The sequence below is a fragment of the Aotus nancymaae genome, unplaced genomic scaffold, assembly GCF_030222135.1.
Source record: "Aotus nancymaae isolate 86718 unplaced genomic scaffold, 86718_ANA_hifiasm-v0.15.2.pri h1tg000138l, whole genome shotgun sequence".
NCBI classification, from domain to species: Eukaryota; Metazoa; Chordata; class Mammalia; order Primates; family Aotidae; genus Aotus; species Aotus nancymaae.
Window position 1 is genome coordinate 2,064,322 of NW_026988553.1, and position 16,888 is coordinate 2,081,209.

Here is a 16,888-nt window from a genome sequence, read left to right on the forward strand (position 1 = left end):
CGCACACACATAGATCCCCTGCCTCTCTCACTCTCTCTCTCTCCCTCACTCCTAAAATAGATCATTGTTCTGCAGGAAGCCCTGCCATGAGCAGCCCTATGGAGAGATCCATGTGGTGAGGAACTGAGCCGTGTAGCCAAGTGAGTAAGCCTGAAAGTGGATCCCTCAGCCCCAGTTAAGTCTCAGAGGCTGCTGCCCTGGATGACAGTTTCACTGTCTCCTCATGAGTGACCCTAAGCCAGAACCTCCCAGCTGAGTCAGCAGGAGTAATTTGTTACATAATGATAGATAACTAAGACTACAATATCCCCCTAACGCCCAACAGTCTACAGCAGCATGACGAGTTTTCCTCCAAGCCTACTCTTTTGAGCAGCATTGTCTTAGTAAATGGCACCAAAAGTTGCCCAGGGAGACACTGTCAGGTGGGCCATCAATCCCACAAGTGATATGAAGCCTCTAAATATTCATAACCAGGAACAGACACTGATCTTAGAGGAAGGATGGAGTAAGAAGAGTCAACAAATGACTCTGCAGAAAGCTGCTCGAGTTCTGAGAAGCAAACCAGTGGCCGGTGTCGTCCTGAGCCCAGGGAGGGGAGCATTTCAAACAGCGGAAGATCCCACGGCATCAGCGGAGAGCTGGCCCCTCGGGGTTCTTAGTTGCACACAACAGAAACAGACTGGCTGATGGAAGCCCAGAGGGAACCAGCTAGAGGGTGTCCCATAGGCACTTGGGCGGGGGCTGGAGAACCAGGCTGGGTGGCTTTGCAGAGAGGAACAAGGTTCCAAACCCCACCACTGTGCTGAGTGGTGAGAGCTCCCCTGTGGCTCCCACCCACTACTGGGCAGGCACCATGAGACTCGGGATGCTGCCATGAGAACCACACCTTCCAGCACTTCTCAGGGAATGGGCGGCACGGCCCCTGCCGCCAGCAGCCCAGCTACAGTGAAATCTGTGGGGGCCCTGCTGCTTCCCACCTTGGGCCCCAGACTCAGTGGTAGTGGGTGCATGTGATTGGTGGAGCCTGGGTTAGGTGCCCATGCCATAACTACGAGGAAAACTGGGAAAGCCCAGACATTTTTCACTTCTCTTTTGGGAGGTGAGCTCCCCATCAGGTGAGAGAATTGCATGTGCAAAGGTCCTGGGGCTGGAAGGGACATGGAGAGTATTGGGCTGAAAGAAGGTCAGTGTGACTGCAGGGATGGGGGATGCCATGCACCAATGCTGCAGAGGCCAGACGGTGCAGGCCTCATGGACCTCGGAGGGGTTTCGTCTTCATCCTGAAAGAGCTGAGCGCTCATTGACAGATGTGAAGCCAGGGCTGCATGCGCACGCACAGACATGTATTTGCATGAGTGACAGGATCTCATTGCATTTTAAGGCGTTATCTCTGGTTTCATTGTGGAGAAATTATGTGGAGAGCAGAGTGGATGCAGGAAGACTAGCGAAGGGTAGCTGTGGTGTCCCGTGAGAGATGACTGTAGCCTAGATGACAGCAAGGGCGGTGTCATGGAGCAAACAGACAGAGTCCATTTAACAGACCTAAAATGTGCAGAGAACTAGCCACACACCAGGAATGACGGGATGTGGAGAGTGAGCAGCGGACGTAGCCCGACTGTCTGGCCTCTGACATGGGTGTGTTCCAGTCACTGCAGCTGGGGACTCAGTAAGAGCTCTAGCCGTGGCGCAAGGTCACAAGCTCAGTTTTGGATGTGTGCATTGGCACATCGAAGTGCAAATAACAAAAAAGCAGGTGCATTCAGGTCGGGGGATGCCATGCACTGAGGCTGCAGAGACCAGTCAAGAGGCTGGCACGGCCACGCTCCAGCTCGGCCTCTGTGCCAGTCGACGGCTGAGCCTTCTCCTCTGTCAGGAAGTCTTGACAAGGCTGAGTGACTCTTCAGCTCCTTACCTTTGGTGACCCTCTGGGCTTTGGTCCCTGTCACCTGAAGGAATGTCTGGAGACTGGACATCGCTGGCTGCCCTCCCAGCAGCCATTCCCTCTCTTTCTTGTTTAGCGTCAGGGTCTCACTCTGCTGTCCAGGCTGGAGTGCAGTGGGGCCATAATAGCTCCCTGCAGCCTCAAACTCCCGGGCTCCAGCGATCCTCCCACTTAAGCTTCCCAAGTAGCTGGACTACAGGTGCATGCCACTGTGCCCAGCTAAAATTTTTTTTATGTTTTGTTGAGATGGGGTCTCACTGTGTTGCCCAGGCTGGTCTCAAACTCCTGATCTCAAGCAGTCCTTCTGCCTCAGCCTGTCAAAGTGGTAAGATTACAGGTATGAGCTCCCATGCCCAGCTAGATCCTCCTTTTTCTTCCAGCCTCCATCCCTCCCCCATGTGGCTCAGCGCAAGGTGACTCCCGTCCCCAAACGAAGAGGCACACGTGTTCCTGGGGCAACTGTTAGTGATTAAGGCAGTCCATGGCCCAAATGGCCCAGTCAGACCAAAGGGAAGGATTCGGATTTTATCCACAGAGGAGGGGCCGGAACAAGGAAGCACATGGCCCCAGCAGACACTGACAGACACTCTCCAGCACACAGGCAGCAGCCTGAAGCCAGAGCCAAGAATTGAGGGTGGAAAGAGGCTGGGGCCTGAGTGACAGCTTGGGACAGTGAAGCCACTAGAGGGGGCTGGCCACACTGGGAGGGATAGTTGAGAGACAGTTGTGATCAGACTGGGAGTGTCAGTGAAGGCAGAGGGACAGTGAGGATGGTAGTGGCCACACCGAAGAGGGTCAGCAGTGGCTCCCCTCTGGGACATTCAGAAACCAGATCCACAGCTGCACCCATGAGAGAAGCTGTCACTTAGGCAGCAAGTGGAGGGCCACCGCCTGGGGCAGGTGCCCAGGTGAGCTGCAGGCCCTCTGGCTTCTGAAGGCCAAGGCATCCTGCTCTGAGGCCTGGCCACTGCTCCCTCCTGGCACGCAGGCCTGACACTATTGTGCCTACCAGCCTCACCATGGGGGTCCCATCAAGCCCTAGGGGTCCCAAAGGTGGACAAAATGCCCCTCATGACACAAGACATTCTCCATGCCATGAGTCATGCAGTACTCTGAGCCTTCTGCAGGCTCAAGGAGCAGCATGCGGGACCTGAGGCGTTGCCGAGTGCATTTCATCCCCGGCTTCCCCAGAGCCACCGTCTCCTGGGACTACAGCAAGGACATCTCCCTCCTCCACTCGCTGGCTGCACCCCATCTTCAGCACCTTTCTGGCAGGGGGCAGGGGCAGGAGTTGCACAGAAACAGCTCACCTAGTCCAGACACGCAGCCTGTCCCCACAGCCTGTCCCCACAGGAGCCCACAGTCACTATCATCCCCAACGGGTATCCGAGGCTGGCAGCACATTCTCAAGGCTCTGCACGCAGCCCCAGACCACCTCCCTCCAAGGGCATGCCAGCAGAACAGTCAGCCACAGCCTGACTGAGCCTTGGGAGAGTGCCGCCCTGACCCCTGCCCTGCTGTGAAGGTTGCCTAAGCCCCCTTTAGCCTGGCCTTCCCCCACTTGTGTGCCCACTTCCCACAGACAGCTTGGCTTCACCATGAACCTCCCTGTTGGGCCCGTGGGCACCTGCCGAAGCTTGGGGAAACTGCTGCCAACCTGCCCACAGGAGGGGGCTGCCTGTGGCCTGGCAGGTGCCCACGGCACAGAGGACAGCACCACAGCTGTGGGACAGCACCCACTCCCCTGTGCTCTGCCCGGCTACCTTGCCTGCCTGTCCTGGGCCAGCCTGGGCCAAGGGGAGAATTAGGAGACCGGAGCTGGGGAGCAGCCAGACTGGGAGAGGGCTAGGGGTGGTGGACACCCATGGAGGAGAGGGGACCTCCCAACTCCCAGACCCCCACCTTCCTCCCCAGGTTCTGAATCCAGGTTTGCTGCCTAAAGCAGATGGAGATGCCTCTCTCAGGAGGCCCCAGGCCTCCCAGTCACAGTAAGAGGAGGCAGAGGGAGGAGACAGGGCCGTGAGAGGACCTCTGGCGGGGCCGGCAGGCGGGTGTGTGCCCTGTCATCCTCTCTAGTTTGGGTGTGTGTTTGAAATTCGTTACAGTAAAAAACCGAAAACATGCTAGAAGGGAGATTGATCTCCCGACGGAATCGTGGGCTCGTCAAGGTCCCCTTCACTTGCTCTAGGTGTGCGGCTCTTCAGACTGACCGCGGTGCACCTCCACCACCAATGTGTCCACCCACACGCTGCAGACAATGGCGCACACGGCAGCCCCTGCGCCCCCATTTCTAGGCTTGTGTGGGATCCGCTGCCCAGGGCACACAGCCCTTCCTCCTGCAGTGGAAGTGGGGCACACTCCCAGGGGTCCCCGGCCCGAGGCACGACTCTCCAGCCTCCGTGCAGGTTGGCTGCTCAGGCTTTCCATGTGGGCAGATGCCTGCAGCGATGGCTTGTGGGCATGTGGCAGATGCCTTTCCGCTCACGCTGGAAATGACCCAAGGACAATGGGGGCTGCCTTCCCACGGTCGCCCCAGCCCCCACCAGGTCACTGGATGAGGTAGGTGCAAAGGCCCCCCCGCTGCCCGCCTCCACGACCCAGGAGGACTCGGGGCTCGGCCCATTCTCTCGCGTCGGAGTGGCCTGGGCTGTCTCGGCATGACCACAAACAGCGTGGCTTCAACCAACGGGAGTGGATTCTCCCAGTTGTGGAGGCCGGAGTCCGACATCGAGCGCTTTCTCCGGGGGCTCTGGGGCAGGAGCCCTCCACCTCTTCCAGCTTCTGGGGACCCCGCGCGTTCCCGCCTCCACCTCCACATGGCCTTCTCCGTGTCTCTGTCTCCTGTCTCTTGTAAGGGAGACGTCCGTGGGGCCCCCCGGATGATCTAGGTTGCTCTTATCTCCACGTCCTCAATTTAATGACATCTGCAGAAACCCTTTTTTTGCATATAAGGCCGTGTTCACAGGGCCCGGGCGTTAAGAAGCGGATATATCTTTCAGGGGGCACCAACCAGTCACCCCACAGCGTCTCAACAGCCCAGGCCCCAGCCTGCCCAGCCGGAGCCCCGGTGAAGGGACAAGCTTGGGCACCAGGACCCACAGCCGAGGGCCACCGGGCGCCTCCCTGCCTCTGCTCAGAGAAAGGAGCACCGAAGCTGTGTCTGCCCTGGGCCCCCTGGGGGCCCTGCTTCCTGCAGCGGGAGCTTCCCTGAGCAGCGTCCCGCCCTTCCTCTAAGTCCAGGATGGACGGCTTTCCTCCTGGGAGCACAGGCCTGCCGAGGGCTCCTTGTTGCAAGCCAAGTGCTCCTGGCCAGGGCCCTGGGTCTCGGAAGAAAAGAAACCCCTGAGCTCTGGTTTCTCAGTGGCCACGGGGGCGCCTGCCTCGTGCTCAGCTCTCAGCGGCCAGGGCTGGGACACCCGGTGTGACTGATTTTTCTCTGTTGCTTTTCTTTTAGGGTCTTTTTCATATGCTTCACTATTTGTCAAGGATCTCACAATTGTCAACAGAGCAATATCCCAAGCAGCCTTGGATTTCAATCCCAGCTCTACCACGTGCAGCGTGACCCACTGGAAAGTGACAAACTGCAGGTGGATCCCCTCCGGGAACCTGAGGGAAAGCCAGATGCACCCAGCAGGTCTTGCCTTCTCGCACTTACTTCCCTGACCTCCTCTTTCTCCTCCTCCTGTCTCCACAGCACCCTTCCCGTGTCACCTTTCACCTCTCCCCCACTTTCTGATCCTTGCAATCCTGGGTCACCAGAGATGCTCCCTTACTGGGTGACCATGGCTGGGCCACTTGGTGCTAGCTGCCCCGCAGAGGTCCTATGGACCCCAGCGAGATGAATAGCTGAATGAATGGACGTAATACCCAGGGGTCTAGCCCATGGGAGGTGTTCTGCCAACGTGGGTCCCTCCCCTGTCCCCTTCAGGGACAGCGGTGTGCTGACCATTTCGACCCCAGCCTTCGGAGCAGCCCAGACAAAAAGCGGAAGTGCCCTGGGGCGCGTGGGGAGCGAGGCCAGACGCCCCTGTGTGGCGGGCGCGGGGCGGGCCGCCTCCCACCGCGCCGCGCATGCTCCGTGCCCCCCCTCCGCGCCCCGTTCCCACGCCGCCGCCGCCCCGGCCCCGCCCGCTCCCGTCCCGCTCGTCGGCGGCGCACCGGACGGACAGATTGCCCCTCAGGACGTGCCTCGCGAGCGGTACCCAGAGGCGAGGTCGAGACCCGGCCGGGAGTCCCCCGATCCCCCGCCCCCGTCTCCTGGGGACACCGCCTCGGAGGGCTTCTCGGAGGTGGCGGCGGCCTCGGCCTCGGCCTCGGCCTCGGTGCTGCAGGGGGCGGGAAGGGAGGCCAACTCCCTCGGCTACCCGCTAAGCCCAGGTAGAAGGGCTAAGCTGAGCCGCCCGCTGAGCCCAGGTAGAAGGGCCGAGCTGAGCCGCGGGTAAGGGGGTAACGGGGTAAGGGGCCCGTCTGGGCAGGGCGCAGGTGGAGAGGGGGACGAGGGAGCAGCGGCTGCTGCGACAGGCAGGGACGCCCTGGGAGGCGGGCTAGCGCTGAGTGGCCGGATCAGCCCTCGGAGCCGCCCCCTAAGGGGCGTTAGGGGAGAACAGCCTTCCAGGGCTGGGCGCTGGGAGCCGCGGCCCGTGTTTGTCAATTTCTCTCCTTATTGGTTTCCAGCCACCGGTCTCGGGGCTGGCTAAAGAGCATCCTGTCGCTCATCGCCTGGTGAGTTTGGATTTTGCACCTCTGGGTGTGAGAGTGCCAGGCAGATTGGCATTGTGAGGTTGTGGCACTGCTGCCCAGCCACCGGCCCTGAGGGTCCCCAGACGGGGTCAGGATGCCTAAAATTGTGCTCCAGAGGGTATCAGGTGTGTGCTGGTGCCTCGTGGTGGCGCGGGGTGTTGACTGGATGACTGGTATGCCACGGAAAAGCAGAAGCTTAGCCAAGCCTAGGAGGAAGGGAACGGCCAATGGAAGGTGGTGGGCAAGGGTGAGAGAGGAAGCCAGCGAGGTGGGCAGAAAGCGGCTCCCGGCACTTCCCTGCAAGGCTAGTTGTGACTGGTTCAATCCCACAGATATCTCCTGAGAACCCTCCAGGGGCCAGGCTGCTGCAAGCATTCGAGATCTGCCAGGGACACAGCGGCAGAAAGCCCTGCCCTGTGGTTCTCGTTCTAGTGGCTGAGCACAGAGAATAAACAGAAAATGTTTTCCATTAGTAATTACCGAGTCTGTTAAAAGGCAGTAAGAGCCAGGAAGGGAGGTCTGGTTGCAAGTTTAGGTGGTGTGGTTAGAGTAAGTCTCATTTCAAAGCAACATTTCTATGAAAACTCGAAGGTGGTGAGAGAGAAAGCCATGTGGTCGTGTTTTGGAAGAGCGTTCTAGGCAGAGGGAATCTCCCGTGCAAAGGCCCTGGGGTGAGAGTGGCCTGGCTCTCCGGATCAAGAGTGTGGCGGGAGTGGAGGGAAGTGCAGAGGTGGCAGGAGGGCTGGGCAAGGTCAGGAAGCGCTGGGTGGGTTTACTCTGAGTGACACAGGCATCCCAGGGATAACTGTGAGCAGAGAAGGACAGGACTCCACCCACCTCTTCGAAGGATCCCTCAGCAAGCAGCCTGGGTGGCCGCCTTTTGGGTGGGTTAGACTCTGACCCCAGAGGGAAAGGCCTGCCAGCTGCAAGGAAGTTCCTCAGAGGAGTTTGCCAGGCTAGGCTGCATGCAGGGCCCCGGTCAGCCCACGCAGCATCCGGGCTGGGCCTTGGCTCTAGTTTCTCCAGTTTCCCTCCCCGGCCGTTCTGCCAGGTGGGCAGCAGGTGACTGCAAAGCCAGTGGGGCTGAGAGAAGCACGATCCCCCAGGACAGAAGAAGCCCAACCACAGTGGCGATGCCTGTCCCTTGCTGTGGACGAAAAAGCCCAAATTCCTGCTCCCCACGAGTGGGACTGCTGGATGCTTCTCTCAATGTTGTTCGTGTGGGTTCTTTTTTTTTTTCTGGGAATATCTCCCCATCTAGTGGTTGCCTTAAGGCATCCTGCTGCAGCTGGCTCTCCCCCGGTTGGCCAGGCTTCCTTGTATGCAGTGGCCCCGCTGTCACCCCTTTCCTGGCCCTGCCCGGGTGGACCACCCTGCATACTCAGTGGCTAAGATCCGCGGTCCCAGGTCCGAGGGCCCTCACAGAGGTGGAGCAGCCCTGGAGGGGCTGCCAGTGGCACCAGTCACCCGGGTTGATGGGCTTCCTGGCTTCTTACCTGAAGCGCTGAGGTCTAGTGGAACCCTTGCCTGCGAGCCCGATGCCGTGCCTCAGGGAAGCCTGGCTTCAGAGCGCAGGTTTATCCTTCCACTTGGCCTCTGCTCTGCTGGTCCCCAAAGCTCTTGCCGGTCCAGCTGGAAGAAGCTGCTCTCTAGTTCTGCCAGGCGCCTTCCAGGTTCTCCTGTCCTCAGATGCACGGAGCGGTGCTCAACTGGAGATTACTTGACTTCTATGGGCACAGAGTTTGTTGTGTCTTTCTTTCCAAGAGTTGAAATCGGAGATGATTTTCGAGAACCTGGCCCTCAAGGATAGGCACTGCTCTGGGTGACGGCTCGGTGTGGCCGGCACCTCCGCTGAGTCTTCCGATGCCGCACTGGAGTGTGGGTCCCGTCTCTGGGTGGACTCCCCTTGATGGAGTGTTCACTCGGAGGTCACCAGTCAACAGTGCTCTGCTCCCTTGGGGCTCAGACCTGCCTCAGTACATCTTGGGATGGAAGGACTAGAGATAACTCCTCCCCCTTTCAACTTGCCCAAAATGGGTAGTGAACAAAATTTCAGTACTGTTATGGTAGGGGAAAAAATGAGCTTATGCTGCTTTCCAAAACAACAATTTCATACTAGTCTGAAAGCCCTGGCAAATCATCAGTAACACCTCCTCACTCACCTTAAGTTTTGGAGGGCTCCCGGTCACTGACAGTGTGTGCTAATGAAGTCAGGTGTGGCCTGCGGACATCAGGTGATTACCTTACGGGATCACCTCGTTTCCCCTCCTTTTTGATTGAGGTGAGACTCACACAACATAAAAATTAATTTTTTGAGACAGAATCTCGCTCTGTCACCCAGGCTGGAGTGCAGTGGTACAATCATGGCTTGCTGCAGCCTCGACCTTCCCAGCTCAAGCCATCGTCCCGCCTCCGCCTCCCAAGTATCTGGGACTACAGACACGTGCCACCACGCCCAGCTAATTTTTTGTATTTTTGTAGAGATGGGGTCTCACTATGTTGGCCAGGCTGGTGTCGAACTCCTGAGCTCAAGTGGTCCACCCACCTTGGCCTCCCAAAGTGCCAGGATTACAGGTGTGAGCCACTGCACACAGTGAAATTAACCATTTTAAAGAGAACAATTCAGAGGTCATTTAGTATAGTCACCATGTTGTGCAGTCGCCACCTCTATTTAGTTTCAGAACATTCTCATCACCCCATAAGGAAACCTCCAGACCCATCAGCGGTCCCTCCCCATCCCCTCAGCCCCTGGCACCCACCAATCTGCCTTCTGACACAATGGATTTACCCGTTCTGGACAGACATGTTTTGTGAGAGTTAAAGGTTCTTTGGATGGCAGGACCCTGGGATAGATGAAAAGCACAACTTTTTGTTCTGTATAGCTCTGAATGAAAGAAGGCTGCCAGGCAGGGCCACACAGGGGTTAGACCCGGCGGGGACAGGGAAACAGCACCTGGGGCCGAGGGACCAGTAGAGGCGGGTGGCTTGGTTTCTCAGGCTTCCTGTGGATTGATTGAGTTGCATAAGGTTTCAGGCTCCAGAGCATAGGGGCTGTCCCCAGTTGTCTGGTGCCTGGCCCCAGAGTGTGGGGGTTCAATGAGGCGGGGGCAGTTGGGGTGTGTGTTTGGTGACCCCAGAGAAAGGGTCCTTGTAAGAAAAGTGGCGAGAGTGGGGACTTAGCAAACTGCCCTCGAAGGGCAGAGAGATGAGAGATTTTAGCCACTATTTCAAAACGAGGTCAAGACAACTCTTGGGAAATGTGATGTTACATCACAAAATGGAATCAGACGCTATGTGGCCTTTCAAGTTTGCATCTGGCTTCTCTCACTGAGCAGTGTCCTCGGAGTTCATCCACATGGTAGCACGTGGCAGAATTTCCTTTCTTTCTATGGCCAAATACTATTCCGTTGTATATAGAGACTTCACAGTATTCGTTCACCCATCTATCGATGGACATTTGGGCTGCTTCCACCTTCGGCTGTATGATTAATGCTGCTGTGAACACAGGTGTGCAAGGGTTTGTGTGAACCACTTGTCTGCAATTCTGTGGGGGTATATACCCAGAAGTGGAATTGCCGAGTCATATGGTAACTACGTTTAACTCACTGACAAGCCACCAGTCTGTTTTCCATAGTTCTTTTTTCTTTTCTTTTTAATTTTGTGCACAGACAAAAAAGAGGGACTGGTCTGAGGACGCGCAGGTCACCTACCCCGCAGGTTTGGCAGTGCATCCGCTTTTCTCTCTTTCTCGTTCTGAAAGGTTTTTAAGTAACTTACATGCCATTTCCTCCCCCAAATGCTTCAATGTGCATTTATTTAAATGGGGACATTTTCTTTCATGACCCAATGCCACTATCCATCCAGCACCTGAGCAGTAATGATCCCCTCCTGTCTTCTGAGGGCCACCCCATAGTCACCCCCTCCCATAATCCCCAATGCCTTTGACGACTCTCATTTATGCCAGCATCTCATCGACGACCCCTCTTGCACTTGGGTGTTGGGCCCCTTAAATATCTTCTCATCTAGAACAATCTCTATCCCCAGTCTCCTTTTCCCCTCATGACACTGATTTGCAGAGGACACTGGACCGGCTCTATGGAATGGCCCGCTTCCTGGGTTGGGCAGGTTGCTTTCTTGTGGTATCATCTGTCCCTGAGGGCCTCTGGACGCTGGACGTAGAGTGCCAAGGCTGCATTCAAATCCAGTCATATGGACTGTCCCCCACTGTGTCCCACTGCTAGGTTAGATGACTCTCCTGCAGCCAGCAAATAATCACAGGGTGACATTTGGATATGTGATATCCCTTTCTCCCTCGGTCTTTAACCTCATGGTTCTAGCATCCATTCCACCCTCAGGGATTCAGAACATGAACTTATGTATCGTGGACCAATGTTGGCTGGCAGGTCATCATGGATGATGAGGGACTTTGGGGCAAGTTAAATGCTAGGCGAATACTATGGCTGTCTTTCTCTGTGCTCCTGGGACCCTGTCCCCTCTCCCTCTCTCCTATGGCCTTGTTGTTGCCGCAGACAAACTGTAGTCACCTGTTGGAACATCGATAAAAGCTTGGACACCAACAAAATGGAAGTCCCAGGCAGAGACGCAGAGAAAGCAGGCGGTAGCTGGCGTGCTGAGAAAGGAGCAGTCTTTGACCTGCCTGTCCTAGACATCCTGTGTTGCTGCGAAGGCATACCAGAGGCTGGGTAATTTATAGAGAAAATGTTTCTTTAGTTCAGGATTTTGCTGGCTGGAAAGTTCAAGACTGGGCGCCTGCATCTAATGAGAGCCTCAAGCTGCTTCCACTCAGGGTGGGAGTCCAAGGGGAGCTGGTGGCGCATGGCATATGCAGAGATCATGTGGCCAGAGGGGACACAAGGTGGGGCAAGAGGCCTTTTAACGACCAGCTCTCACAGAGCAAGGACTCGCTTACTCCTCAGGGAGGGCATTAATCTGTTCATGAGGGACTCACCCCCATGACCCAAACACCTCCAACATTGGGGATCAAATTGCGACGTCACGTTTGGAGGCTCAGATATCCGAACCACAGCGCTGACTGTCTTCTGGCATTGAGAACCGATGTGGAGAAGTCGAAGTCCTGAGGCCAAGGTGCATTTTGTCCACTTGGTCAATTGCATGTTCCCCACTTTTAGCCTGAAACTAGCTTCCTGCTGTCCCCTCAGGGTCCCACATGGTGTCATCCTCTGCACCTGTTCCCTAATTTTCAGCACCACAAATGCCAAGCTCACGACCATTCGAGGGCCATTGGCTACTCTCTTTGCCACTTGCAGCCTCCAGCTCTCTGCCTTGATTCTGAACTGCCCTCATCTCTCTTCTCTTCCTTGAGAGCAAGTCTCATGTCGCAAGGGGAGGTTGTATGTGTGCATTTGGAGTTTCCTTAAGGGCTGACCTGGGGGAAGGGGATTGGCAGTGGAGCTTCCAGGAACGGCTGGAAAGCTGGGGTCAGGGGGTGCTGTCCACATGGGGAGAGAGCTAAGAAAAGCAGCAAAAGAAGAAAAGAAAGGAAAGAAGGAATGGGCTCCCTTGACAGCCTGGTCAGGCGAGCGCCAGTGGGAAGTGGGCATGGGCACCCTAGCTCGTGGCCCACTGCACAGGGGAGGAGGCACGGCAGCTCAGTTGCAGAAAGTGTCCTGGGTTTGAATGGTGTCCCCCAGAAAGACATATTGAAGTCTCAACTCCTGGTATCTGTGACTGTGACCTCATTTGGAAAGAGAGCTTTGCAGCTATAATCAAGGTAAGATGGGGTCATCGCTGTAGGAGCAGGTGGGCCCTAATCCAGTGACTGGTGTCAGACCAGGGACTAGTGACTGGCATCCTTAGCAGACCAGGGACATGTGAACACAGACACAGACACAGAGAGGATGGCCACACAAAGACAGAGGCAGAGAAGGATTGCTGGCAGCCATCAGAAGTCGGAAGAGGCAAGGAAGGGGCTTTGGCAGAGTGGGGGCCCGCCAGCACCTGGATCTCAGATTTCTGGCCTCCAGAACTGGGGGAGAAAAATGCGTGTTGCTTGAAGGCCCCAATTTGTAGTACTTGTTATGGAAGCCATACAGAAGCCATACAGACGGTCTGATGGTCAGGGGCCCTTGGTGAAGCTGCAGGAGTGAGAACACAGGTGGCCACTGCGCTGCGTATTTCACAAGAAAAACTAAGCAGGGTGTTGAAGCAGGTCACAGGTTGGCTGCTCCAGACTGACCTGAGCTCACAGGGGCTCTTTGCATTTCCCTCAGCTCCTCCACGCCCTGGGGATGGCAGCCATTCTCCTGACCGCGAGACCCAAGGTGAGTCGTGGACCCCTCCCTGGCCTCTCCCCCCGCCAGCCCCCGTGTGTTGCCTCCCCATGCCCAGACCTCTCCAGCTGGGCTGAGTTTAGGCCGCCCTTACCATTGTTCTTTCCTGAGGTCCACAATCTGGGCTTCCTGTGCCTCCTGTTTTTCTGTCTCACAACTCACGCAACTCCAAGCCTTTCCACCTGCTGTGCCCTCCAGGGTTCCCCCCACCTCACATTTTGTTTCTGTCAGCTCCTCCAGGGGCCCAGGGGGTTGAATTCCCCTGTGGCCGCAAGAATGGCTTATTTTAGGTGCCAGTATCTTTTGAGGACGTGTCCGTGTACTTCACAAAGACCGAATGGAAGCTTCTGGACCTCAGACAAAAGGTCCTCTACAAGCGGGTGATGCTGGAAAACTATAGCCATTTGGTGTCACTGGGTAAGTGACCCCCCATGACATACACACACCTGGTCCACCTACTCTGTCTCTGGGCTCAATTTGTTCCCGACTGTCCTGTTTGTTGGTTGCTATGAGCCCAAGATCAGTAATACCAGTAATCCATTGCAGGCCATCTCAGTCGGATAGTTTTTAGCTAAGTGGCCTGGACCCATAAATGTTTTAGGGAAATGCGTTGGCCTGTGAGTTTCAGTGTCAGGCTTATCTTGTGTATAAAATCATGAATCGACTAAATGTCGTTCTACTCAAAAGAGATGCAAATCATACTGGAATATTTATGTGAACTATTTTAGACTTAATTCATTTCTATGCTGCATTTTGCATCTGTTCCACTTTGTAAAATTTAGCAACATCTTTTGCTTCCATCGACCAGGGAGGTCCCACGTAAGGACAAATTGCACACTTGGATTTCAAGCCTTGAGAAGTCCTGGAAGGAGCCGGGGCAGCTTGGAGCAGGCTGCTCTCCCCCTTCCGTGCCCGTGCAAAGGACAAACACAGGCTTCACAGGCTAGATAGACAGGCCAGAGCACTCAGGAAGGCTTTCAGGCGAGGCACAGGACCTCTGAGGGTGCCAGTGACGTGGCCCGCCTCTCACAGGTGATGAAAAATGCATGCGTGAGACAGAGTGGGACCCGGCCTCTGGCATTTCCCCCAGTGCACCCAGCATGGTTGGCTGCTGCAGCTTAGCTCGGACACTCCACTTTCCAGTGGAAATGGCAGCACTCCATTTCCCCTCACTGCCAGAGGGGAAATCCAGAGGGGCTTCAGTATTGTACCCTACTGCTTTCGGGGGTGTGGGGCTCTGACTCCACAGATTCTGCCTTTGTAATCTACCCCGTAGAGGGGAAGCAGCTTCATCCCGTGCTTCCTTCTGACCCTCACCAGGCAGACCTGGGCTTCCAGGGAGGTGTCTGGGATCCTCAGTCGAGTTTGATGATGAAACAGGGCACTTCAGCTTTTGGGGCACATGGCTGTCGGCCTCCCAATACTCCCTGGGGCTTACAAGCCCTTCTTCTGTCCCTCAGGGTACCCACACACATGTCTGAGTTCTCATGAGCTTCTCGGCCTCCCTGCAGGCCAGGTGACAAACACAGTTGTCCTCATGGCTCAAATTGCCAGACACTGAAGCTCTCCACGCCCACCTGGCCCTGGACACGCAGGAGCCCTTGCCTCCGTAGAGGGACTCTGCCCTTTCTCTGGACCTTCTCGGTGGTGCTTTTTAGAGAGTTCTTTATTCTCTGTTACCTGAAGATACTGAGAATGACCTGAGTTCAGGAGCAGCCATGTCCTTAGCCATAGTGGTCCTGACCCGCTTCGTATTCCACGACCAGGGTTTTCCTTCTCCAAGCCTCACCTGATCTCCCAATTGGAGCGAGGGGAAGGACCGTGGGTAGCAGACATCCCCAGAACCTGGGCCACCAGAGGATTGCTCATAGGTGAGTGAGAGGTGCTCAACCGGCTCGCCGTCTGGGGAAAAGAAATAGCAGTGGCAAAGGGGTGGGGGCACTGCCACTTTGGATGGAAAATTCTCCAATGTCCAGGTGTCACAGCAGCCCCGCTGTCTGTAGCCCATCCTCCCACCCCTTCATCTCTCCTGTCTGCCTGTGTGATCACTTTCTGCTCTGCGGTCACCTTGTTCCATCCCACTATGTCCTCACCTCCTGCTCGTTCATCTCTCTGCCTTGGCATGAGGGTGACACTGCCTGGTGCTCTGTCTTTCCAGGTGACAGGACAGAGAGCACGACATCAACTTCAACGCAGAAGCATTCTGGACGACAACTCCCCAGGGCCGATCCACAAGGTGGCAGGGAGGGGCAGGCAGCAAGGTCGTCTGTGCTGCAGAGAGGTGCCCAAGGGTTGAGGCCGAGCTCAGCCACAGGGTTGCAGGGCCACAAAGGTGCGGAGAAGCGGTACCTCTGCCAGCAGTGCGGGAAGGCCTTCAGCCGCAGCTCCAACCTCATCAAGCACCTCATCATCCACAGTGGCGAGAAGCCTTATGCGTGCCCCGAGTGCGGCAAGCTGTTCCGTCGCAGCTTCGCGCTCCTGGAGCACCAGCGCATCCACAGCGGCGAGAAGCCCTACGCCTGCCCTGAGTGCAGCAAGACCTTCACGCGCAGCTCCAACCTCATCAAGCACCAGGTCATCCACAGCGGCGAGTGGCCCTTCTCCTGCGGTGACTGCGGCAAACTGTTCCGCCGCAGCTTCGCACTCCTGGAGCACGAGCGCGTGCACAGCGGCGAGCGGCCCTACGCGTGCCCCGAGTGCGGCAAGGCCTTCAGCCGCAGCTCCAACCTCATCGAGCACCAGCGCACGCACCGCGGCGAGAAGCCCTACTCCTGCGGCCAGTGCGCCAAGGCCTTCAAGGGCGTCTCGCAGCTCATCCACCACCAGCGCAGCCACAGCGGCGAGCGGCCCTTCGAGTGCCCCGAGTGCGGCAAGGCCTTCCGCGGCCGTTCGGGCCTCAGCCAGCACCGGCGCGTGCACAGCGGGGAGAAGCCCTATGAGTGCAGTGACTGCGGCAAGGCCTTCGGCCGGCGCGCCAACCTCTTCAAGCACCAGGCAGTGCACGGCGCCAGGCGCCCAGCGAAGGCAAAAGCAGAGACGGCGCGGCGGCGAGCGGGCCCCAGGAGCGCCAGTCCTGGGAGAGCAGTGGCAGCCAGTAGCCCCCCGCGGGTGAGCGCGGCTTCCAAGCCTTCCAGACCCAGCCGCCGCTGACTCCCCGCCAGCGCACCCAGGGCGCGGCAGGCCGCCGTGGGGGGCCTTCCGGGGACGTCGAGGCTCAGCCCTCTTCAGGTGGAAAGAACGCCCTCCCAGGGCCACGACAGCAGCCACAGCCCCGACCTCTTTGGCCATCAGAAGACCCAGGCAGAGCCTCACCCTGAGGCTAAGAAACGCGGGAGGGACTCAGAACAGAGGAATGCACCCTTCCCCCGGGGCCACACCCTTCCCCCCGGGGCCGCCTGCCCTGGCTCCTCCGCCGAGGACAGTGCGGACCGCCGACAGAGGCCCTCTACTCCCTCCAGAGTCCTGGGCCTTGCAACTCAGGCACAGAGACGGCACCTAGGTACTATGGTGTGTGCACAGGCATGCGTGGAGGGGATGCGCAAGCCATCCCTCGGATTTGCATCAGCATCGCCTGCTGTGGGTGAGGACAAGGTCGCGTGAGGCCAGTGAAGCCGGCCAGCCGGGGCACGCTGGCTTTGGGTTAAGAGGAGTGGTCCATTTCCTCCCTGGGGGTCGTTCCCCTCGCCCTAAAAGTTGTTAGTGTTCCCAGGTAGAAGATACGGAAAGCACTTTAATCCTTTAAGAGCTTATATTGTGGGTGGGGGAGACTCTAAAGTTAGCACAGAAGCATGAGGCTCCGTGAATGTGGAGGACTGTGCCGGAAAACTCATACCTTGTCTGGGTGCCCCCAGCTGCTTCTGGGAGGAGGAGCAGTGCCTAGGCCCCATCATCGCTG

General features: G+C 57.1%; 1 protein-coding gene across 3 annotated transcripts; it reads left to right on the plus strand.

Annotated features, from left to right (window-relative positions):
- The first annotated feature begins 6,330 nt into the window (after positions 1-6,330).
- ZFP92 (ZFP92 zinc finger protein) lies at positions 6,331-16,143 on the plus strand. 3 transcript variants are annotated; one of them, XM_012437933.1, is made up of 5 exons: positions 6,331-6,380; positions 12,934-12,984; positions 13,284-13,410; positions 14,760-14,864; positions 15,152-16,143. In XM_012437933.1, exons 2-5 carry the CDS (start codon positions 12,952-12,954, stop codon positions 16,141-16,143), a joined length of 1,257 nt encoding a protein of 418 aa, XP_012293356.1. In that variant the 5' UTR covers positions 6,331-6,380; positions 12,934-12,951. The 3 variants fall into 3 exon arrangements, with proteins under 3 accessions (XP_012293356.1, XP_012293355.1, XP_012293354.1); XM_012437932.1 differs by lacking the exon at positions 6,331-6,380 and adding an exon at positions 9,674-11,385; XM_012437931.1 differs by lacking the exon at positions 6,331-6,380 and adding an exon at positions 12,184-12,434.
- The last annotated feature ends 745 nt before the right edge of the window (positions 16,144-16,888 follow it).

What these genes read in the sequence shown, in the direction of transcription:
- ZFP92 (XM_012437933.1), top strand. Translation starts at nt 12,952, where the DNA reads ATGGCAGCCATTCTCCTGACCGCGAGACCCAAG. An exon ending in TCCTGACCGCGAGACCCAAG is followed by an intron (nt 12,985 to 13,283) that starts GTGAGTCGTGGA and finishes GGCTTATTTTAG; the next exon opens with GTGCCAGTATCTTTTGAGGA. An exon ending in TAGCCATTTGGTGTCACTGG is followed by an intron (nt 13,411 to 14,759) that starts GTAAGTGACCCC and finishes TTCCACGACCAG; the next exon opens with GGTTTTCCTTCTCCAAGCCT.